This window comes from Hesperophylax consimilis, chromosome 5 (genome assembly GCF_061612785.1).
Source record: "Hesperophylax consimilis isolate HC1 chromosome 5, BYU_Hcon_1.0, whole genome shotgun sequence".
NCBI lineage: Eukaryota > Metazoa > Arthropoda > Insecta > Trichoptera > Limnephilidae > Hesperophylax > Hesperophylax consimilis.
The window spans coordinates 33548281-33573081 of NC_142840.1; the positions used below are offsets into that span (position 1 = coordinate 33548281).

Genomic DNA, 24801 nt, shown 5'->3' on the forward strand with positions numbered 1-24801 from the left:
TCAATCGACCGAACGGGTAGAACTACCTTTCCTGGCCGAAGTGTGTTAATTGTTTTGTTTTCATTATTGCTTATGATATGTCAGTCGGTTTTTACCAAAGATAATAGATTGGTTTTTACTTTCCCTTTGCACTTCGGTGTGTCCTTTTTTTCTCTGTTTGATATAAATATATTATGTATTATGCTTTTAGTCATTTACAAAAAATAGGCTGAGCTCCAGTGGAGGAGGTGGGAGTACGTAAAGGATTGGAAAGAGAGTGAACTTTGTCAATAGGTAACAACCTAAGTATCAGACTTTTATTTAGGTTTATTTGGTTGTTAATGACTTTGCTATTAATGTTTTTGGCTTACTTTAACTCTAATGCTTCTAAGTTTAGTCTAGTCTGATCTCTATTCTGTTTTTATGTAGTAAACTGACACCTGTAATTTTATTAAACGTTTGGTCTATTTTTATGAGGTGGTTGGCAAATTCCTCGAAGCCCTTATTGTTTAAACATCTTAGAAGCTCTTTGACATTAACATAGGTATTAATATTACACGACGAATATCTTTGGCGTATCTGAGGCATTCTCGAACATTTTTAAAATCTCTAAAGATTATAAAACAAAGTCGCTATGCGTGTCTGTCTGTTTGTGGGCTTAGTTCTTTTAAACAACGCAACAAATTCTGACAAGGTTTTCACAATCATTCAGCGAACTGCATTTTGTATTTGTATAAAGTAGAGAAAAGTAAATATTTTGTAATCAGGCCATAAAAAATATATTTTCGAGAGCTTACATTGCTAAACCTTTTGTTATGCAACAAAATAATGTACTACGTAATTGTATATCTTAAAAAGGCCTGCTGAAATGTTCGCTACGGTATACGTGTATCTCCTAAGGATAACCCCCAGCAACGCTGGGTACACGTCAGCAAGATAAAATATAATATGAATGAAGGCCGCAGCTAGCACATGTCTGTCAACAAACTGACGGCTCAAGTTCAATATTGTACATAGAGCAAAAAGGTAATTAAAAACAACAATAAAATTAAAATTATTTATTTAAGTTACAAATTCGCATTGTATTACAAAAAATGACCTAGAAAATACTGATTCAAGTCACATGAATGTCGCAACATCTCGTAAAAAATAAAAGGAGGTCACTGAATTTTCACTCGAGTTGCACGGCGGACTAAGACCCCGATACCGCACGAGCCAAATACATATTATTATTGTTTTATAGATTACACACAATTTGTACAGGGTACTTTTCAGGGGAGCCGGATGGCCATTCTGTATGCCTGACTCTTGATAACTTCAAATACATCTTAGCTCATAATATTAAGGACATAATATGCGCGCCGTAATTGATTTCAAGAATTTAAGAAATTTTTTCCTCCCACCTTCACTCCTGAAGTATGTACACACATGAGACGGTTTCAATTAAATATCAAATATTATCCGAGCAGTGGCGTGTCAAGTTTTGCTCGGACATTCCTTAAAATTCAGTCATACTATACCATTCGTATTTAAAAGTTGCCGCTGTTACCGCAACCAATCAACGAGCTACCCCAATTCCGAGTGAGTACTGCACCCACATCCTGCAGTCATAAGTAACAAGCCTCTCACAGCAATAATACAGATGTGATCTCAGTATTTGTAAGGTATCTATGGTCGCTACCGAGTGTTTGCCCGGACCAGAGACATCTGACTGCGACTGTAGGGCTGTGGAAGGCTGACTACGATTTAATGGAATGCTGATTGATGAAGTCATCGGGCAGTTCTGTCTGCTGCCAGCAAATTGCAAAATACCCGAGGCACAAAATATATATGCGAAACAAATACTAAGTAGTAACCTAGGGCGCTGCTCCGGGGACGAATTAATTATATTATCACTAATTGTTATAAAAGAAACATCCAATAATTTACAAAACACATTTAAAATACAGTTTGTTCACGTCACAGCAGAGAGGAAGCTATTCCGCCTGGGAGTATTTATGTCTTCTTCTTCTTCTTGTGCTTGGAGTCGAGGGCGTCGGTGGGTGGTGGAGCAGACTTCCGCTTGCCGCCGCGGGGAGCGTGCGTGCCACGTCTCTCTGCACGCTCGCGCTCTTCCAGTTCCTGGTTTTCACGCTCTATGAGAGTGATGAGAGTGTTGCAGCGCCTCTGCAGCTCCACAGCGGTACGGGACTTGAGGAACCAGTCGAAACGGAACTGTGGCGCCGCATGAACACTGGCTCTCAACTCCTCGTACACATTTTCTTTATCGAATCCGAGTTTGTGCAGCATGCAGACGAGGAAGCGATCTTCCTCCTCAATGTAGTTCTTGCCCTTGTTGGTGCCGTAGGAGATGCGTAGCTGGTGGAAGGGGGCACGGTAGCGCGCCATCTTGGCATCTAGGGCACGCTTGATGGAGGCACGGCGCTGGATCTTGGCCTCACCACGCTCTATCTGCGCCATGATCCTCTCCACGTCCTGCAACTCGTGGCATCGCTCCCAGAACACAGCAGAGTACTCCATCACCTGTATTACATCACACCTCAACATTAGATTCATAGGTTCAATGATTAGACTACGTCAGTTCATTCAAAAACATTATCAAATAGAAAGTAAACTTATTAAGGAACTTAGTGAAAAATATTGTAGCTTAAAAAACAAATATTCATGTAGATCAACAAACCCCTATTCTGTATAAATAAGTTTTGTTATATATAATTACACATTGTATTATTAAATCGTCATTTAAAAACGATTAAAACCATGAAACACTCAAAAGCAATGTGATTTGTCAGCAGGTCATGACAGAACTAAACCGGCTTCCTTATGGGTTGGTGAGCTGCGTGTATTAAGAATGTGGACAATTTTAAGTTGCGATGTGTATACTTGCACACGTGTCACTACGGCGGTTTTCGAATTATTTCAAAAGAATTCATGTTTTTTGGAAATCTTGCTAAATACTTGAATTGGATTTATTGTTTTCATACTGACCCTAGTGGGATAGACCTTAATGTTAACTGACAAAACCGAGATACGTAATTTCGATAATTTTGGCGGGCTTTGAAAAATGCAAACTTTGATAGTTATTTTACCTATGAAATCGACATTACGTAAAAAAATTATTTCTTTGAATACTGGTTAGTTATTATTTATTTTTATTTATTTATTTATTTTATTTTAAATGCACATTTACAGTTATACATAACCAATAATAAACATACATTTTATTTTAATTTATTAAGTAATAATAGCGTTTTTGAACTGGTGAATATTAAGTTGGAAAATATCTATATCAGGGGACAGGTAATTTAGTAACATAATCATTTTTCCGAGCGGCATTACTAATGGTAAGTTGGTTCTGCATTTTGGAACGACAAAGGTTCTGTGCCTGCGCGCTCTTGTATAATTGTCGGGGATATAAAACTCAAATTTTTCTATAATATCGGGAATACAGACGTTACCATTTATTATAAGTTAGAAGGAGAACAATCATAGTAAAAAAATTAAAAATCGACTAGAATTCATTATCAAACACAGAGTAATTGAGTTTCGATACAGTCCAACAAATTATAATCATCGTAATCCATCAGTTATTTTTTTAAATTTGTATGAAAAATTTGTATAAAATACCTCTTCTGGAGACTTTCCCTCCACTTCCTTGGCAATGTTCTCAATGTCATCACGTCCATATTTTTCATTTGCCTTAATAAACTGATTGAAATCACGTTTAGTCCAATTGGTGAATCCTACAAAATAAAAAATACAATATTTACAAATAAACAAAGGAAAACAATACACAACTAACACACGCAATAAAGTAACAAGTTCAAATCATAAATGGTACTTATTTATTTAACTTTTTTATGGGAAAAAATTTTTTTCTCTGATTGTAAGCAGATGCTCTGGGAAAGGGGCATTTTCTCTAATCATAAGCAGCTGCTCTGGAAAAGGGGCATTTTCTCTGATTATAAGCAGCTGCTCTGGGAAAGGGGCATTTTCTCTAATCATAAGCAGCTGCTCTGGAAAAGGGGCATTTTCTCTGATTATAAGCAGCTGCTCTGGGAAAGGGGCATTTTCTCTAATCATAAGCAGCTGCTCTGGAAAAGGGGCATTTTCTCTGATTATAAGCAGCTGCTCTGGGAAAGGGGCATTTTCTCTAATCATAACCAGCTGCTCTGGGAAAGGGGCATTTTCTCTGATCATAAGCAGCTGCTCTGGGAAAGGGGCATTTTCTCTGATCATAAGCAGCTGCTCTGGGAATGGGGCATTTTCTCTGATCATAAGAAGCTGCTCTGGGAAAGGGGCATTTTCTCTGATCATAAGCAGCTGCTCTGGGAAAGTGGCATTTTCTCTGATCATAAGCAGCTGCTCTGGGAATTAGCGATGTGTAGGTTCAGCCGGATTGAGTCCTTGAGCCCGAGTCCTTTGCGGGAAGCGGGTCCTACTCCCACTCCTTTTCGTAATCAACCACTCCCAGAGAACTCGGTCTGGGACTCGGACCCGAATGCCTCCAATCAACGACTCCCAGAGAACCCGGACCCGAGAATGCCTCTAAGGACTTGGACTCGGACCCGAATGCCTCTAATCAACAACTCCCAGAAAACTCGGACTCGGGGTCTCGAACCCGAATGCCTCCCTCCACCACCGGCCTCGCGAGTCCTGCAGTGAGTGGTAAGTTCTGGTGGTGAAGACATCTTCTGTTTACCTGCTTTACAGTAAGTGGATGTTTTGTTTATTGTTTAATATCTAGTACTTATTGGAGTTATTTGGGGTTATGAGTTGCTTTTCTAAACCGATGAGCTAATTAGTTAAATAATAATATCGACTGACATGTACTAATAAATCAATAATAGCAATAAATTATTTGAGTGATGTAAAAAAAAATAAGTTAAGTAATATTTAATTTAATTAGGTGTATAAAAATTAGGCTGTGACTGGGGTTTTCACTTTAAAAAAAATTGATTCTTACCCTAGTATTGTCGATAGTTTTATCAATCAATTCTGTTTCAGCAATCAATTTTGCCATTCGATACAATTAACAGCATTCCTCAAAATATTAGTATTGAAACAATAAGAAATGATTATTGCGGCTTATAGCCAATGAATTCACCTAGATTTTACCATTTTTCCAATATTTTTAGAGTCACTAAGTACTCTAGGATGTACCTAGAGGTGCTACTAAGATATTGCAATACTTGCAAAAATTTGACGAAAAGCGCTCCAGTGGATGTTTTTATTTATCTTCTAAAAAACACAAGCCACTAAAAAGCATCTTGCCTATTATTTATAATATCCATAACACTTAATTGTAAATATTGTATTTTTTGTTGTCACTGTTAATAACTACAACGACTACAGAAAACAGATAAAACAAGTTCATTGGATTTTGAAGGAACAACCTTGGAAGGCTCAGCCATCCGAAAGTTATTACCTTAAATCAAGCCCATTGTTCGTCCCTTTTTACATATTTTTAAAAAAATTGTTGGCTAAATCAGATAATTCGGGAGTTGCAGCCAAGCCGATTGTTTGTTACAGCGTTTCCCAAATGGTGGGTCTGGAGTCTGGATAAAATAAAAACTCTAATTAATTTATTATTATACATTTAACTTCATCTCATAACAAAATATTATTGTCTTCTGTTATGAATTACGACTCTCATTTTGTGATACCTATGACATATTACAGCGCCCATAAGGTGATTTTTTCACAAAACGGCGCTATGCCAAATATCCAACATTATGTGCATCCTGTACTAAATAAATAAATAAAGATAATCTTAGGAATTTGATTCAGGTGGTTGTGAAATGGCCTCTGTCTTCCCTGACTTATACCGCAAATCAATCTTCCATATTACACACACACTAATCTAATAATCTCCTGAAACACCTTTCTCCGCTCTTCATGTCCAAACTATCTAAGCGGTCCTTCGACCAAGTATCTCTAGACAAGCCCTGTGATCTTAAAAATGCCACCCGAACCAAAAACATTGGTTTACGTAAACATTTATCAAAAACAAAGTGCATTTTCTCGCAGTCCAAAGATCACAATAAGCATTGGTTTTTTACCTTTTATTGGTCTGTGTGGAGCAAATTTGTCCTCCAGTAAGTTTGCGGCAACAGAATCGCTAGTTTTGTGAAAATCTTTTTTTTTCAAACACAAACATGAGGCAGTCCGTAGTATTTTAGGTACGGGCTATCGCAAACTTTATTATTAACAAATTGATCAGTTATATGAATACTTCAAAAATAGATGTACCTAACAGATAGATCCGAGGCAGCGTACAAAGAAAAGTAACAAAAGATCAAAATGTTTAAATTCTTCCTAAGAAAAAAACCACGTTACGCAACAGATGCGACGGAACTCGATCGGTAGGTAGGTACCTAGTAGTATTATGAAATGACGCGTTAGGTGGTATTACTTTTGGATTGAAATTAGGTATGGGAGGGCTAATCTATACTTATTATATCGATGAAGCGGTAACTTCTTAATCTTGTGCATTACGCCGTGCACTTTTTCTCCATATTTATACTGTCTTACATTCCTTTAAAAAATATTAATTAAGGTTAGTTTTTTTTAATGTAAATAGGTAGGTTCTAAAATGTGTAGGTACTGAATTAGATTTTATTTAAACAATACGTCAATATTGAGTGAAATAAAATTTTGTGGATCTGTGAAAAAAATAAAACCAAAAGGACTGCGGAAACAAGTTTGGGAAACGCTGAGAGGAATATAATATTCATTTTGTCACAAAATCATATCGACTACACGTGCTCCACGGCGCGGTGGGAGGTCTGCTGTGCACGCGTTTGTCTCGTGTGTTTTGCTGTGTGCCGGTTTTTAGCATGCGTTTTCTCGTGTGTTTCACGTGATAATTTCGCGGAACATTTTTTACTTTTTCATATTTTTCATGGCTGTTTTAGAAAGTATCTAAGTATTCGCGTTTTTAGTTTTGCTCCCAAATCTGCCTGTATTATTTTTCTTTTCAATTCTCCCACATTTCTTGTGAAAGGCAGTATTTTTTAAATTACTATTTTTATAGCGCCGCTTGTGTGAAAACCTCCCCAAGGTTGCTTTATACCTAACTTTAAGAAATTTAACGTAATCATAATATGATTATAAATATATTTTTAGGAATAAATAAATAGGGGAGGTATGATAAGAAAAAGGCAATGTTTCGCATTATTTTTTTTCTTCGATCCAGATACAAGTAACATTGTGACGAGGTAGATATTTGAGATATTGCCGATTAGTTTAACGGTTTTTATGTAAAATCTCAATGATTTATCGCAATTCTTTGATGTTTTATATTTTTATTTTAGCCCCTCATATTTGTAGGCGCTAGGTACCTACTGTAAGTAAAAATTATTTTTTTTATTTTAAAGTTTTATTTTAATTATCGTTCACTATTTTTATTTTTTGTGTTATTAAAAATACAAATTTCAGTGGTGTCTGTCTGTGTATCCGTAACTCTGGTTCAATGAACTCTAGAATATGGATTTGCTTTGATTTTAAAAATTGGAACTGATTGTCAACTGGTATTGGAAAGATTCAGACAAGCGATAAATTAGGTACCAAGATTATTTTATTCAATAATTGTTTATTTAAAATGGCTATCTTTTGTTAAAATTTTTTAGCTATGTCGTAATAGTGTTCATTCGAAAGGCAAATTTCTGGCAAATGTTTATTTTTAATGATCCTGAGACATATATATGTATATATTTGTGAAACCAAAAGGAAAAATATACAAATCAAGTATATAATATACACAAATCCTACAATAATATATTGAACAAAGTGTGTATGTATTGTAAAAGTAAAAAAAAATGGACTGGAATAAATAGATATTAAAACATGTTGTTAATTGTTAAAATTTTAATAGTTCAATGCTGTACCTAACTACTTCCTGACTTTGTTTTTAAAACATCCTTTTCGCCTTTACTGAGTTTCATTTGATAGAGGCTTCGACCAAGTACCTTTATCTATATCGATGGACAGAGATTATGAAAACGACAAATTCTCAACGACAACCGAAATTTATGTTACTACATTTGATTTATTACTGCTTACGCGTGTGCTAAAATTATCATCTGGAACTTGGAACCTAATACTACATCCGTTACGGCCTCGCATTAGCCGTAGCCCAATCAGCTGGAACACGACAAGACACGAATGGATTTCGTTGAACTTCGCCAAAATGTAAACTGCACAACTCGCGACTCGGGTGCGATGGGTGACGGGATTGACTCCGTGTTCTCGTGTGGGTCCGAGTTCTTGTGCGGGTCCTTGTCTTGCTACGGGTCCGAGTTCTTTCGCGGGTTCTATCCGAGTCCGAGTGCCGAGTCCTTGGCCGGACCCGTGCGTCCCGGTAGTCGCCCAGTACCCAGTCCGCACCCAAGAACTCGGACCCGGGACCCACTCCAAGAACTCGAGTTCTTTTAAAAGGAAGCAGTCCTCGGATGCCTCCGGAAAAATGCAGAACTCACCCACCTCTACTGGGAATGGGGCATTTTCTCTGATCATAAGAAGCTGCTCTGGGAAAGGGGCATTTTCTCTGATCATAAGCAGCTGCTCTGGGAAAGGGGCATTTTCTCTGATCATAAGAAGCTGCTCTGGGAAAGTGGCATTTTCTCTGATCATAAGCAGCTGCTCTGGGAATGGGGCATTTTCTCTGATCATAAGAAGCTGCTCTGGGAAAGGGGCATTTTCTCTGATCATAAGCAGCTGCTCTGGGAAAGTGGCATTTTCTCTGATCATAAGCAGCTGCTCTGGGAATGGGGCATTTTCTCTGATCATAAGAAGCTGCTCTGGGAAAGGGGCATTTTCTCTGATCATAAGAAGCTGCTCTGGGAAAGGGGCATTTTCTCTGATCATAAGCAGCTGCTCTGGGAAAGGGGCATTTTCTCTGATCATAAGCAGCTGCTCTGGGAATGGGGCATTTTCTCTGATCATAAGAAGCTACTCTGGGAAAGGGGCATTTTCTCTGATCATAAGCAGCTGCTCTGGGAAAGGGGCATTTTCTCTGATCATAAGAAGCTGCTCTGGGAAAGTGGCATTTTCTCTGATCATAAGCAGATGCTCTGGGAAAGGGCATTTTCTCTAATCATAACCAGCTGCTCTGGGAATGGGGCATTTTCTCTGATTTTCGTTTTGTCTATAAGTTGTTATGCATTCCATTTTGATACTTTTACGCTTCACTCACATATAAGTTCCACCACTGTATGTAGTTTTGGAATAGAAGTAATAGATTCTTTATTAGAAATGTTTAAATTTTTTTTTCAATGTCGGTCTAAATTTTCAAAAAAAAAGTATATTTTCCAAAAATATGTTATGTAAAGGCAACCCAAATTTAGTCTTCCCGTCTTGAAAAAGTGAGGTTAATTCGGGTATACTATTTTTAATTTACTGTTACCGCATGAACTTAATAAGAATTCTATGAAAGTGATGTTTTTTAAAAACATAAATGTCTTATACATGTGTAGGTAAATATAAATCAACATGTATATCGCAAAAACAACAAATGTCAATTTTTTTGAGGTTTATTTCCTGGGAATTTTTATTTCTATTTTTCTATTGTATTATCAAGATAAAAAGTCAAGTGACAATTTTTTGCAGGATCCCTAAATAAAAGGAACATGTTTTCTAAATTTCTTTTTTTGCAATTTTTCAACATAGTGTGTTTGAAATTAAAAAAATTCAATTAATTAATATTAAAGTTTATTTTAAATACAAAAATCATATTTTTTTCTAGTTTATAAAATGGTATTTGTTTTTAGGACATCATCGAAAAGAATAAATATGTTGTACATTTAAAATATTCTGAAATTCAATGAGAAGTCTATACAACTAATAAACTAGCCTCTTCCGCTGTATAAACAATGTGTGTAATTTTATATGGCCATTAAATATAAGTTAAGACAATTTTAGTTTATTAGCAAAGTTTTCACATACGGTTGTTTATCAATTGTATAAAATTTAAACCACCTGTATTAGTAAAGTTGCACATACTAGGATATGGATAACTGCGTATCTATTTAAAATACCACAAATAAATAAACAACTCGGGGGAGCAGCTAATTATTGTTTCTCGGTATGAGGTTTGTCTATAATGTGTTGTAATCATATTAAATGTTATAAATGATTGTAACAGTTTTATTTAAACAGCAATTCTCTCATCGGTCATTAAAAAAGAGCCCCTTTCAGTGAAAGTATGTAATATATTATATATTATTATTACCTATTGTGAGCAGGTGGTCCTTCTCTGTGAGTTCCTTATCGGAGAGCGCCTCTGCCTCGTCTATCTTCTTCTGCTCCTCTTTCTGTATGCGAGCCGCGTCCGCTCCCAGGTCCGGGTTGCGCGGCACCTTGTAGGCCAGCGAACGACGGAACCAGTAGATCTCCTGATCCAGCAGCTCAAACAGGCGCGGCGGGAAGAACTGGAAGTCCTGCACCATGGGCTGCTTGGGAGGACGGGGGGCCTAAAAGCAAGCAACACACATTACTGGGTCACTTTCCACCCGGCTTCATATCATAAGTCTTAGTGAATCCCGTCCATCTAGAATACTAGAATTGGCCCTCGCCATACCACAACTAACTTATTATGCACAGGACTCGGATGCCTGAAAGCGATGAGAAGGAATCAGGAAGAAAGTCCATAATAGAAGTAAATGTAATATTTAGTAATGTAATAAGGTGTGGAGGGAGGGCTAATCTCAGGATTCCATACGGAGGGTGAGGTAAAGATAAGAGTGAGACGGACAGTTACTTTGGGCGCCTTGGGTTCAGACACTCGCAGGGCCTCCCGGAAGTAAGCGTCCACGGCGTAGTTGGCCTTGCGCTCTCGCTTGGGCGGCTCGATCCAACTGCCCAGTCCCATCACCTTCTGCTTCTCCCGGTAATCCTCACCTAGCAAACAAACAAACATGTCACCTTACCATTCACTATCATACATATATGTAATAATATATTTTACTACAATTGAGTAGTAATGGTGTTTTTGTCAATTAATGTTAATCCATTCAAATTATGCGCCATATATCCTTTTACATTATAAAAAAATCATCTTAAAATCTCAAGAGCCTCAGATGACAGAGCAGAGTTATGGTGACGGCCAGTGACGAGTCGATAAGCTGGTCATACTTAATTGAAACTGGCGGTTTGTGCAATCAGCTCTCGGCATATTTGTCATTATCGTGGTGATAAAAGCTTTATTTCTACATTGTAAGATAATTGAAATTGAATATTTTATTATTTCTTCATTAATAAAACGAAAAAATAATGTATTTGGAAAAATTACTTTTTTTTCTGCTACATTTATTGTACTCAAAACATTAATTGATTAAAATAGATATAATGTGTTGACTGTTAATTGAAATAACATATTACAGTTACATATTTGACTTTTTGTGTATGTGTTGGTTCCATGATAACTAAACACAATGACAATTTAACACATATTTAAAAATTGATAGTCATTAAAAGTGATGAAAAATACTAACCAACTAAAAGTGATGAAAAATGCTAACCCATAAAACCAAACCTACGCAACCTTTTTAACCTAATTTTGTTATATCACTTTAAAGGTGTGTTGAATCATCATTTTTATGAGTTATCCAGTCACCTTCCATTTGTCTAATCGATGAGGGGGTGAATGGTGAATTTTTATTATGCATAATGTTAATTTTATACTGCGCCATTCAAGTGTTTATAAAAGTCCAACAAGTCAGGTCATTACTGATTGAATTAGTGGACAAAAAACCTGACAATTGTGTGTATGTATTACTTCGGTTCGGTATTTCTAAAGAGTAAATTAATTTTGAAGTTCTGTTAATATTTCAGTTGTGTGAAGCAACTAGCCCACAGTGACATATAAACAGAACTTGAAAATTAACTACGAAATAATTATTATTTACTGATTCAGATTTTGAAAATGGATACAGTTGTCAATGTTAGAAATAAATATTATACGTATATTATTAACAAGCAAAAGTTAAGAAATGGTACCTTCAAATTGGTATACAGAGTCGGTGGCTCCGGGGGCATCCATGGTGAACTCCCTCAAGGAAGACTCTCCCAGGACTTCCAACTTCTCCTTCAGCTCGTTTGTCTTCTTCTCCCCCTGCTCTAGGATGGTATCAATGTCATCCTCCGTCAGTTCTGAGTCCTTGGACGAGAAGACGTGGTTGGCTCCGTGACGGATCATGTTGAGCATCTCGTCCTTGTTGAGCTGCGCCTTCTGGTCCACCAAGCGACCCGACTGGATCACCAGCTTGTCTAGCCGCAGCTTCACCTCCGCTCTCTCCACAATCTTCTCCTCCACTGTGTTCTCCGTGATGAGTCGGAACACTCGGACCTGTTTCTTCTGCCCGATACGATGGGCTCTGTCCATGGCCTGCAAATCCATCTGAGGGTTCCAGTCGGAATCGTAGATGATGACTACATCAGCCGAGGTCAAGTTGATGCCGAGTCCTCCGGCGCGAGTGGACAACATGAAGACGAACTTCTCGCTGCCCTCGGCATTGTACTCCTCGATCTGGCGGTTCCGGTCTTCGTGGGGTGTCTGGCCGTCCAGCCGACAGTACTTGTACTGACGCCAATAGCAGAAGTCTTCCAAGATATCCAGCTGGCGGGTCATCTGGCTGAAGATGAGCACACGTGAGCCCTGCTCCTGTAGCTTGGGCAGTAACTTGGCCAGCAGCGCCATCTTGCCGCAGTTGTAGAGCAGGTGCTCATCTGTGGTGTAGGGCGGGCCGGGCTCGGCGCCGTCAAAGAGGTAAGGGTGGTTGCAGCACTTGCGCAGCTGCATCAGAATGTTCTGCAGGCGCATCTTCTCGATCTTACCGGCGCCGTTGACCACGTCTATGTCCTTCATCAGTACCTTGGTGTACCACTCGCGCTGCATCTTGCTCAGTCCCACGTACACCTTCACCTCCTTCTTGGGCTTCAGCTTCTTCTCCACCTCAGCCTTCAAGCGCCGCAGTAAGAAAGGGCGCAGCACGGCATGCAGGCGCTGCACCAGGCTGTTGTCCCCCAGGAACTGGTTGGTGTTGAACCACGAGTCAAAGTCCTAAATGAATGCACACGTGAGTATTAAAGGCACTTTTAATTACTACACATAAGAAAATACAAACAAAACACAACTCACGTCAGAACTGTTGAACACGTCAGGCAGCAGGAAGTTGAGCAATGCCCACAGCTCGTGCAGGTTGTTCTGCAGCGGAGTGCCGGTGAGCAGGAGGCGGTTGGTGGTCTTGAACTCGCGCAGGAACTCCGAGAGCTTGGACTTCTCGTTCTTAATCCGATGAGCCTCGTCAATCACCATGTAGCGCCAGTTGAACTTCTTGAACACCGACTTCTCCCGGATGACCATCTCGTATGATGTAATGCATACATCCCACTCTCCGGGCATGAGGGTGTCACGGATGAAGGTGTTCTGCAAGCAGTTCAAACAAACTCTCAGATACTGACAGTAGTATTTATTTTACAGGTTTTAAAATGTTCAATGAACTCCCTTTAAATATTAAGGGGCTACACCACCCTGAGATTTACAAAAAATTCTTTTTTAGGTTAAATAAGTTGCCAATACTTTTTAGAATATTTTAAACGTTTAACCATTTTAAAATTCAGATTATTTCCAAAGTTATAGCAATTAGAAGTGAAAACTATTATTGAAATGATGGATAAACTAGTATATTACAAATGACACATTTATTAAACGTTGTAATTGGCCGAAGCGCGCTGCGATTAACCGAGAACTTGAATTCTCAACAGATATCTATAGCCAACAGGAGACTAAAGAGGCCAGGAAATTAAAAAGAGCTGCTCAAAAGGAGTCTGAGGACATCGCGGCAATAATGGAAGATCTCGTTTACGGTCCAGGAATCGCAGATAGAAGGTAATTATAAAAAATATTTAGTTTTAAGACGCTGACGCAGTAATGTTTTTTCTTTTGCATTTTACTTAAATTGCTTTTTCAAACTGGTAGACAAGTTATCTCAAGATCTACTTAACAGATTTTGTTAAAATTTACCAAACATATTCTTAATAATATTTTCTACAATGTAACTGAGGGGTTTTTTGATGGTTTATATGTAGATAATAGAATATCATTCTAGTTTTAGAATAGATATTCACTAGATATAAAATATTAAATTTTATAGCAAAATAAAATATACTTTTAAAAATATATTTTAAGAAAACTGATGTAGAAACATAAATCCTAACAGTCTTACTAATAAAAAAATCACTTCACAACCGTTAAACGGTGTTTTTGTTACACGTGGTGCAAAGACTGTACACTTTCTTTTTCGAATTATTACTAACTAGCTGACGTGTACCCGGTGTTGCTCGGGGATTTATAAAATTCCCATAAGGTTTAGCCAGGGTTAGCAATGTAAACGCACGAAAATATTCTTTATATGACTACATTACAAAACATTGAATTTTCTCTACTTTCTATAAATATAATATTCATGTATTATATATAAATAAACCTTCTGGAAGCAATGCTCTAAATCAAGGCTGCCCAACCTTTTTAACAGTTGGGCGAAATTGACGATTTTGAATCACTGTCGGGCAACTGAATACCTGGCGGTTCCTATTTCCATGGGGGGGGGGGGGGTTGTTAGAGAATTTCTATAAAACATAATTCCCCACAAAAAAAATTCAAAGTGAGTGCTCCCCACAAAATACTTGAAATCCATGGGGGGGGGGGGTTGTTATGGAACTTCGCTGAGAAAAACTTCCGCGCACCCAAAAACATCATATGTGATTCCCCACAGCAATTTTTCGAATTCCATGGGGGGGGGGGGGGGTGGCTACAAGATTCCATCTACGAGGACGCAAAAAATATTGTATCAAAAACCGGTGTATTAGATTTTTTCGTCGCTGATTCTCGTTCTGAGTAGCCTAAATAGCGATAAATCGCCTTCGTTGGCAACACTGGTGACCGCGCGCAAGCTGCATTGTTTGTTTTACCGCGGTCCCGCGACACTTTTTCAAATTAGCGGATTGGCGGGTTTTTTGAAAATGGTTCACGCGGGCCACTTATAATTCGTTCGCGGGCCACATTGTGGCCCGTGGGCCTGGGGTTGGGCAGCCTTGCTCTAAATGATAGTGAAAACCCTATCAAAATCCGTTGCGTAGTTTAGAAGAATTAAGCGCACAAACAGACATACAGACGCAGACAGCGACTTTATTTTATACTATTTAGAGATAAAAAAAACGCCTCGCAGCAATGCATTTTTCAGACATGCACTACTTTTACGCAAGCGTGCCATACACTCAGTTTCCCCGTGAAGGAGTTTTAGTTAGTCATTTGTGAGTAAAAACATGTTTTTGTTAATAATTTCTATTCTAATGACCAATTTACTAACATTTTAATGGTTCCATGATAACTCAACACAGTGACAATTCAACATACTTTTAAAAGGTGATTTAAAGTCATTAAAAACTACTTAACCCAATTAATAAGTCACTTTCCATGACTTTATATAACTTTTTAAAGATGTGATGAATTTTCATTTTGATGATTTATCCGGTCACCCATTTTAATATATTTACTATTATTTGTGTTATTTTTTTGTCAGTTTATATCCATTAATAATATCATATTGTAAATATAGTTTTACATTATCGGGAAAAGCGAAGTTATTTTGGACATATTTTTTTTTAATGAGCTTTTACTGCGTGAATTTAATAAAAATTCTGTATAAAAGTGATGTTTTTTAATAAGATAAATTGCCTTATGCATGTGTAGGTAAATACAAAAAAAAATCAAAATCATGAAAACCAATTTTTTTACTATAATAAGTCCATTTAATTATTTTTTTTACTGATGATTGTACCTTCCTTCCCAGATTCCTTCCCTCTGCATTCATTCATTCCCGAAAACAAAAGTGAAATTCAAATAGACGTATTTAAAAAATACTCACTTTGTGGAAAATGAATAATTAGTATCAGAGGTTCTTATTGACAATTTTTTTTAAACAGATATATCATAAAAATCAGCGCCACAACACGTGGACAAGAGCTAGAATAAAAAAGGTGAAGCTTATAATAGCCACCCGAGAGGACAGTTTGTCCATCTTGTTAATTACATGAATTACTCACCCGGGTCTCTTGGTCTCCGATAAGGCAGACGGCGCGCAGCGAGGGACACCACTTCTTGAACTCATTCATCCAGTTGGTGAGGGTGGACTTGGGTACAATGACGATGTGGGGGCCGGGGATGCTGCGGAAGTGCTTCATGTATCCCAGCAAAGAGATGGTCTGCAGAGTCTTCCCCAGGCCCATCTCATCGGCCAGGATGCCGTTGATTCCATTCTCGTAAAGGGAGATCATCCAGTTCAACCCTCGCACCTGGTAATCTCTCATCTCCCCATTCTTGATAAAGGGCGGAGAAGCCTCGAAGCGGTAGATAATCTTCTGTTTCACCGTGGTCTCCGCCAGCAATTCCTCGTCTTCTTCCTGCTCGGTCTTGCGATGTCTGTGACTGTCACAAGATACAATCATTAAACATTTAGTTCTACGAGATAAGCACCAATCAATAGAAGACTAAGGGGGTATTTCACTATCTCTGATTATGTTCTGACTAAGCACTAATCCGCGGATTAGTCATTTTTTCGTTTTCACTATATCTGAATAACGCTAACGCTCGGGTTAAAGTTCGATTTGACTAATCAGTGCTCGAACCAGACGTTAGGCGCTATTCCTCGAATCAAAGATGGCGTCAAAACATTCCGAGTTTGACAGCGGGGAAGTGAGTCGAATTTTGTTGAATGAATTTGAATGCTTGTATGATCCATCCTGAATTATTTGATTGTGTTCAAAATAAGAAACAATGTATTAATTCGACACGAATCTATCTAAAATGACCTGATAATCAACATAACATAACCAAAAAAAATGCACACTTGGCGGTGTGCGGACTGTGACGCATGACAGCCGTGGCAGTAGATGGAGTAACTGCAAACATTTTGCGATGTTGCCAGACTATTTCGAGTGTTATCTATCCGGAAGCTCGGCAACAATGGTGAAACGGTCGCCGTTGAATAACGAAGTTATTCTGATCTTTAAAGCCAGCCAACGGATAGCTAGTCAGATATTTAGCCTGACATAGTGAAATACCCCCTAAGCAATGTGTATAAGCAATGTTACTTACTCTGCAGGGTCAATCTTCTCCTCCTTATCTTCCTTGGAGATAAGCTTTTTGGGTCTTCCCGCTTTGGCCTTAACCGGACTGCCTCCGCTGTTCTTTGGGGCGCTGGCCATGAAATGGGAGAAGATTTCCGTCTGACGCAGCAAGAAATCAAACCGCTTGGATCTGTCAGTGCCAATTTTAATCTCAAAGTCTTCTTCTCCTTTACCTCGGGACGATGCATCGCTGGAAGAGCCATTCTGTAAACAAATACAAGCCTATTTAGTAAGTCGGCTGAGTTTCAAGCGTGGAATAGTTGCAGAGCATCACAACAATAAAACTGATGGCGGACTTTACACCGACATCTCTCACTCGCTTGCACATAGGAGTTGAGTGGGTGCGGAACCGAGATAGAGATTCGAATCAGGTTTCACGGTCATAAAAACCCTCATTCCAGGAATTGAATTATTACAATAACAAATAATATACCATCCTTTAGTTAAAATACTGATGTAATCGAAAGGCATGAAGATAAATATAAAAAGAACACTTGCATAACGATTCAATAATTATGTACTTATAGTTAGGACCTTTACAAAGAGATTGGTATATAATATTCATATAAAAACATTGAATAATTCCGTCTTTTCTGCCATTCAAATGAGGCCGGCGCAAAAGGTAGAACTAACCTTCCCGCCGTTAAGCATCAATCGACCAAACGGATAGAACTATCTTTCCCGGCTGAAGTGTGTTAATAGGCAATCGCGATAGACATACCCGTACATGTATTTATATTTTTTGCGCCAATCAATCCATTGATATTATAATGTTTGGAGCTTGATGAAGCAGAACCGATATTATGAAACCCAAATTGTAGGCATCTTGATACAGCGCGGACGCTTAGACATTTACCATGATAATGAATGTTTGGAGTTGAACGATTGTGTAGTTCCACCATAGAACATCAATCCAGAGTCCGCTCGTTACTCTTAAAAATGACTTGTGTACTCTGAAAAATGCAAATGAGTGCAATTCCGTGCGCGGGTCAGTCGAACACATTTCGGAAAACAGGCGTAAGGCTGATCACTTTTTTACCCAAATGTAATGTAATGTAACGTATCGATGTGATTGGATACATATTTTTGACAGTGGGGTATATTTTGGACCGTTTGCTTGAACAAACTGAGAGACAAAGACATCTGTCAAATTGTAAGTACACTCACATTGCTCGGCCTAAATGACATTATGAGCGAAAATAGGAAATATTTGTAAAAGTTGTGGAATCAATTTCAAAAACATTCCGTTGAATGAAAAACACAAATGATTCAAAACATACCCTATTATTTCCAAAGGATAAATTGTAATACTTACAGAGTGCTCTCCCTCAACGCCGTCCATTTTAATTTCTGGCTGTGCCATTCTTCAATGTCTCACTATTCGAAATGTTGTCAGAAAACGAAGTATTTAAACATTAGAATTGGAAATAATAGGTAAACGTGCGAGCTTCGACCAGCCGCCGGTTTGCCACAAAAATGAGCGGCATTTGTAAATCCAACATGGCCGACAGACGTTTTCTAGAACAACGGATAATAAACTGAAAAAGAGGAAATCGGGTCTAATGAAAGCAAGAAAATAATATTATCTTTCATTGTGGTCAGTTTTCAGTAATTCTAGGTAACTTAAATCAAATTAATACGCTATCCTAATAAAAAAAAGTCACGTGGCTCTCATAATATATTGACTTTTCGTATTGAGTAATCGAGGTAATTAAAAAAAATTGTTTTAATAAAAAAATTATCCCTTTACCACCTGGATTTTTAAATCTGTCCAGTAAAATATCATTTGATGAGAATGTATTTAAAGCCGCGTAAAAAATTTAAAAAAACATATTTTTAAAGATTTGCAAATTATTTAAAAAAAATGTTTTGTTCCATATTTGGCACTACATGCAGTTCATGGTGAACAAATACACTTTGCTCAAATTTGTCACAATATGCAGTTACACTACACCAGCCACACCAAGAAGTTAAAATAAATGTTAACATTCATTAAAAATTGCATTTCCACCTATTAACTTTACTTGAGTTTTTTTTTCATTTTACCATTTTGTATCTTTGACGATCTGATATTTACTAGGGACGGTGATTGAAGCATCAGACATATTTTCATCGTCCTTATCGTCTGGTATTGGGCTACAGTAGAAAGTTAGATTCCCATTTTAAACGGATTAAAATAATTTACTCACTTCATAGAGTTCCAAATATTACCATATAATAATATTAATTTCAACTTATGCATAATGTTCCAAATTTGGATGGTCAAAAAAACTTTGCTGCATCGTATTCCAAAATCGGAACAAAGCTTCAAAAATGAAAAAAAATGTTTGTAAGATGTGTTAACTTACGTATTTTCCATTTAATCGTTAAGTATCCTTTTGCTTTCGAATGAAACGATATTTTCATCATAATCTCAAAAAATAATTCACCAATTCACACACGGAACAATCATAACAGGGTCAATCCGCACCAAATCATCCAGAAAATTTTGGATTTGTCACCCACCATCTCAGATTTTGATGAAACTTTAAATTTTTAATCCTTCCATATAGATAAGAAAATATACCAAATTTTACCTTCCTACCTCAACTCGTTTTTTTTTTATGGGCAGTTGAAGTTTGGGCAAAATAAGCGTTTTTACATATTCCGAGCACTCCGGAAGAGCTTGTACCTTCAATGAAAAAAAATTGTATCTTTGTCATTTATAGTGCAAATGCAATGAAAATTTTCAATATTATCAAGAAAACTATGCTGATTGCAGAAAAAAATAAATAAACCCTTTACATTTATCTACTTGACTTTAAAAAATTACCAAAAGTAATTTTTTAAGTAATTTTTGGGACGGAAAAGGTACTTTACAAAAAAGCAATATCTCGGGAAGGTACAGTGTTAATGAAGTAATTTTTTTTTTATTCATATCTACAAATAGCATAGAATCACATACAAAAATAAAATTCATGGCATTTTACTTGCTTCAATAAATAAAATCCATTTTAAACTTTTTTCAAACTTTTTGTAATTTTTTTTTTATTCTTATCTACAATAAACATAGTACAACCTAAAAAAATAAAACTCCTGGTATTTTGTGTGCTTCACAGTGTAGAAACGTTTTTAAAATGAGAAATCTTAATCATACAGAATTGTTCCAAGTTTTTTAAAATCTAGATACTGTATTTGCAAATAAAAAAAGTCAAACTTATTCGGTCCTTTACAACATGCTGGTAAGCTTGCAATGTAAGCTTAAGGCACCAACAAAATAATGTACCTTGTTCCTTACCCTGAATGCATACACCATAGCAATATTTTATAACAAGATCAACTTTTTAACTCTTTTCAATACAAAGTTAACTCTTTAAAAAACAAATACAATAAAAATAAAACAGGCAATGTAGGATTAGGTTAAATGAAAGTACATTACAATAATATTGTTTACAAATAAATGTTCAAGTTCATTTTTTACTTTTATTCTTGATCTGACCCATAAGATGGTTGAACTTTTGATCAGCATGATGAACGTCTTTTTCAAGAAAGTAGTAAGCTCTTCCTGAACCTTTTGTTGTGGGAGGGTCAACGATATTAAAAATATTTTGTAGTGGAACAAAACAAATATCTTCTTTTTGATGTGGCCAGTAAAAGGATGGAGCTGGGCCAAAAGGATGCATAAACTTGATTGATACATCACACTCGTCTTCATCTTTGGAAACCACAAGTCCAAAAAACCAATGGTTGTCATATACGCAAGCTACATAAGAGTTTGTACAAATTTGTACCATACTTAGTTGCTCAGAGCGATTTCGTTCCCCACTGAAGTTAAAAATCAAAGCATAATCTGAATCTGAACTTATCCTTTTTGTGCCAACTTCATTTTCAGACAGAGGAACAAAGCAGTGGAAACCTCGAGTGCCTGGTATTGTTTTAGCTTGTGAAAAACGCTGCTGTAATTGTTGCCTGCAAGTGAATAAGCTTTCTTTTCTCAGCAAGTAAAAATATATATTTTCTACTCTCGACTGACAAAACTTAAAAGTTTTGTCTACAGTTGTGATAGTGTTGCCAGGGCCAAGTTGCAAACTTTCTCTAGTTAGAAGACGTTTTACTGTTCCACCTATTCCATCACAGGGAGATTTCCCATGACTCGTAGCAAAAAACGACCAACATGCTTTCAAGTTGAAGTCTTTTTGATGGTGACACAGATTTAAAAAGTTTTTGCAGTTTTTATATTGCGCTGCGCAACCATCAGTAAAATAATGAACACTTTGAATTTGGGGAAATTTTTGATTTAAAAATTGAGCAACAATTTTTTGAGTTTCGTAAACGAAACTTACATCATGTTCCAAGTCATCTGAAATTACACACAAGCTTGACACTGTGAGATCTTTGCCAGGCTCTTCACAAGTGTAAATTACCACTGGGTGGAGTGAACAACTGTCTTGCGTCCAGTGGTAACCCTGGACTTCATTCTGGATAACATAGGAGACGTTTTCACTGAAGTCTAATAACACAACAGCTTCATTTATCTGAAGCTGTGCTTTTAGGGACTCTTTGAGATATTTTGATTGAGACTTTGTTATAAAAGAATGAGGAAGAAGTTTTACAAGACTCTTCACAAGATGTTCTACATATTCATGAAAGGGAACTGTAACTGAAACCTGCTGTGTTCTATCAGTAGTTACCCATGCACTGTATATAATTTCATCTTCTTGGTCCCATTCTTCAAATTTTTCTAACAAATGTTTCTTAAGATTTTCACTAGATGTTGAACACTTATCGCAATGTCGAAGCATACAGTCTCTATTGTTCTTTGAGCACACTAAGTAGTCCATTAAATCATTGTACGTTTCTTCACTGTCACAAGCATTAAGAAGCAACACTACATTTTGATGAATTGCACAAACGCAGACAGAATGAGAGCCTGGAGAACCTACTGGCACACACCATTTGGGACGCAACCAACAAAATTTCGAAATCCCAATTTTTGAAGCAGGGTATTCAAACTTGAAGGTAGCATAAAGTTCATTCAGGTTACAAAGCAATAGTCTTTTTTGTTCATAAACATTTTTGGTTATGCTAACTTTATCTTTTTTCCCTGGCATAACACGAGAAAATTCATCGTTTTGGTAGAAACTTTTAACCAAAGTAACTGTTCCTTGGTCTAATGGTTTTCCTTTTTTTGGATCAGGTAAAGCAATGATACCATTTTCATTTAGTAGCTCTCGTGCTTTACGAACTGAGTATTCACCAACACTGAATTCTTCAGCAACCTTTTTTCTACTCCACGAAGTTGGAGCGAGAGTTAGAAGCTGAATTCTCTCACGGCGTGTAACTTGTGTTTCCAATTTTTTTTTAACCAACTCAACAAGCCTGTCCATGTCATTAGCTTTTTCTTGAATACATCTTGGTATTTTTGCATCACATTTTACTGGGGAAAATTCTTTTTCTAAAACTTTACTTACTTTTTTCTTTAAGGTTGAACAAGCAGAATCTAACTTCCGTTTAGCGTAACTAGACTTACTGTGGGATGGTATTGCATGTAGTTTAAATGGAGATTCTCCAATGTCAGTTAAAGAAGTGTTGATTTCTTGTAAAAAAATTTCTTTGTTTAAAACATTTTCAACTTCACTTATGTCTTCTTGAAAAGTGTTAAGCTCTTCAATTTCATTGTTAAGGTTTTGGCTCTTACTAATTTTTGCTCTGCATGCATTACAAATTTTTTGTCCAGGGATTGCTTTATTAGTTACTTTTAGAATGGTATTAATGTTCTCTGAAAATTCCAAGGATACTGTTCTTAAAGTTTTTGTAATTTTCCTTTTGTGGCTTTGGAACGGGTCAAAACAAGCTTTTTGAAATGTTTCATATTTATTTAAGTTAAATATTCTGTGGTGCTCACAAATTTGAAAACCAAGTCTGTAGATACAAAACTTCTTTGTTGAATAAGCTTTTTTTCAAATTCACTTAACAAATCCACACTCGTTAATTTCTCTGACTTAGTATAACTTTTTTTGTGACATTCAGTACCATTATGTTGTCCCACACTACATTTAACTAAACTTGTTTCGATTAGAGACATTTTAACAATGTACACCATAACATGAAACAACTACTGTATTTATATAGATGATCACTGCTTTGAAGCTGACTCAGAACTAAGCATGTCAGAGGAAACAAAGCATGTAGTATCCTGCAAACTTAGTGATGGGGCAGATAGTAATTTTCATGTTCTGTCTTGTTCTTGTTGCAGATACATCATTTCCATGTAGTGACTTGTCTCTAGGACTGTTTCTTTGATATTAGTCCATTCATTCAACCTATATTACTAGCTATATACCTAAACTATAACTTGCCCAATTACAAACTAAAAATAGATATAAAAAAAAATCACAAAAAGTTTGAAAAAAGTTTAAAATGGATTTTATTTATTTTTGTATCTAGATTTAAAAAAACCTAGAACAATTCTGTATGATAAAGATTTCTTATTTTAAAAACGTTTCTACACTGTGAAGCACACAAAATACCAGGAGTTTTATTTTTTTAGGTTGTACTATGTTTATTGTAGATAAGAATAAAAAAAAATTACAAAAAGTTTGAAAAAAGTTTAAAATGGATTTTATTTATTGAAGCAAGTAAAATGCCATGAATTTTATTTTTGTATGTGATTCTATGCTATTTGTAGATATGAATAAAAAAAAAAATTACTTCATTAACACTGTACCTTCCCGAGATATTGCTTTTTTGTAAAGTACCTTTTCCGTCCCAAAAATTACTTAAAAAATTACTTTTGGTAATTTTTTAAAGTCAAGTAGATAAATGTAAAGGGTTTATTTATTTTTTTCTGCAATCAGCATAGTTTTCTTGATAATATTGAAAATTTTCATTGCATTTGCACTATAAATGACAAAGATACAATTTTTTTTCATTGAAGGTACAAGCTCTTCCGGAGTGCTCGGAATATGTAAAAACGCTTATTTTGCCCAAACTTCAACTGCCCATAAAAAAAAAACGAGTTGAGGTAGGAAGGTAAAATTTGGTATATTTTCTTATCTATATGGAAGGATTAAAAATTTAAAGTTTCATCAAAATCTGAGATGGTGGGTGACATGGCCTGGATGATTTGGTGCGGATTGACCCAACAGCTGTTATATAACTGTTAAAGCTATATAAAGTATGATATGTGAGTTATAAGTCAGTCCCTGGCACGTTTGGCGCCAGTGTTATATAACCCTTAAAGTTATATAATGTAATCGTTTTAAACAAATAACACCCGCCATGCTAGACGGCCAATAGAGCTTGAATCTCTAACCTTACAGGGGTGGGAACTAGACAATCTCCAATGAAAAAGGTTGTTGTGATATGGCATGTTTATTATTACATATAAAACGGAAGGTCCGACAGTTCTATATAAGTTACATGGCTGTTTAAGGCCTAAATGTTACTAGGGCAAACTACGGAATCTATAGGCTCTGATAGACTTAAATACATTAGAAGCTCACGTGTAATTAACGGTGGATGCTTTAGGCGGGCGCCTAAGGGCGGCGGCAGAACGATGGGCGGCGGCAGACGAGGGCGGCGGCAGAGCGAGGGCGGGAGCTGCTAAAGGACGGCAGCAGCTGGCAGCGGTGCTGGGCGGACGTCATGGGCGGA

At 36.8% G+C, this 24801-nt stretch overlaps 1 protein-coding gene across 1 annotated transcript; it reads right to left on the minus strand.

The window, feature by feature from the left end:
- Nucleotides 1–1035: 1035 nt before the first annotated feature.
- Nucleotides 1036–18667, minus strand: Iswi (nucleosome-remodeling ATPase imitation SWI). Its single transcript, XM_089632135.1, has 9 exons — nt 18482–18667; nt 17135–17370; nt 16084–16465; nt 13118–13405; nt 11977–13039; nt 10733–10878; nt 10211–10451; nt 3607–3722; nt 1036–2502 (listed from the first exon to the last, which is right to left on the minus strand). The coding sequence occupies exons 1-9, from the start codon at nt 18527–18529 to the stop codon at nt 1975–1977; spliced, it is 3048 nt and encodes a 1015-aa protein (XP_089488261.1). The 5' UTR covers nt 18530–18667; the 3' UTR covers nt 1036–1974.
- Between the last annotated feature and the right edge of the window lie 6134 nt (nt 18668–24801).

Bases quoted from the DNA above. Each gene is read 5' to 3' on its own strand.
- Iswi (XM_089632135.1), bottom strand. From the start codon at position 18,529: ATGGCACAGCCAGAAATTAAAATGGACGGCGTTGAGGGAGAGCACTCT. The intron at 17,371-18,481 runs GTAAGTATTACA...ATTTGTTTACAG, and splicing joins GCGTTGAGGGAGAGCACTCT to AATGGCTCTTCCAGCGATGC. The intron at 2,503-3,606 runs GTATTTTATACA...GATGTAATACAG, and splicing joins AGGGAAAGTCTCCAGAAGAG to GTGATGGAGTACTCTGCTGT.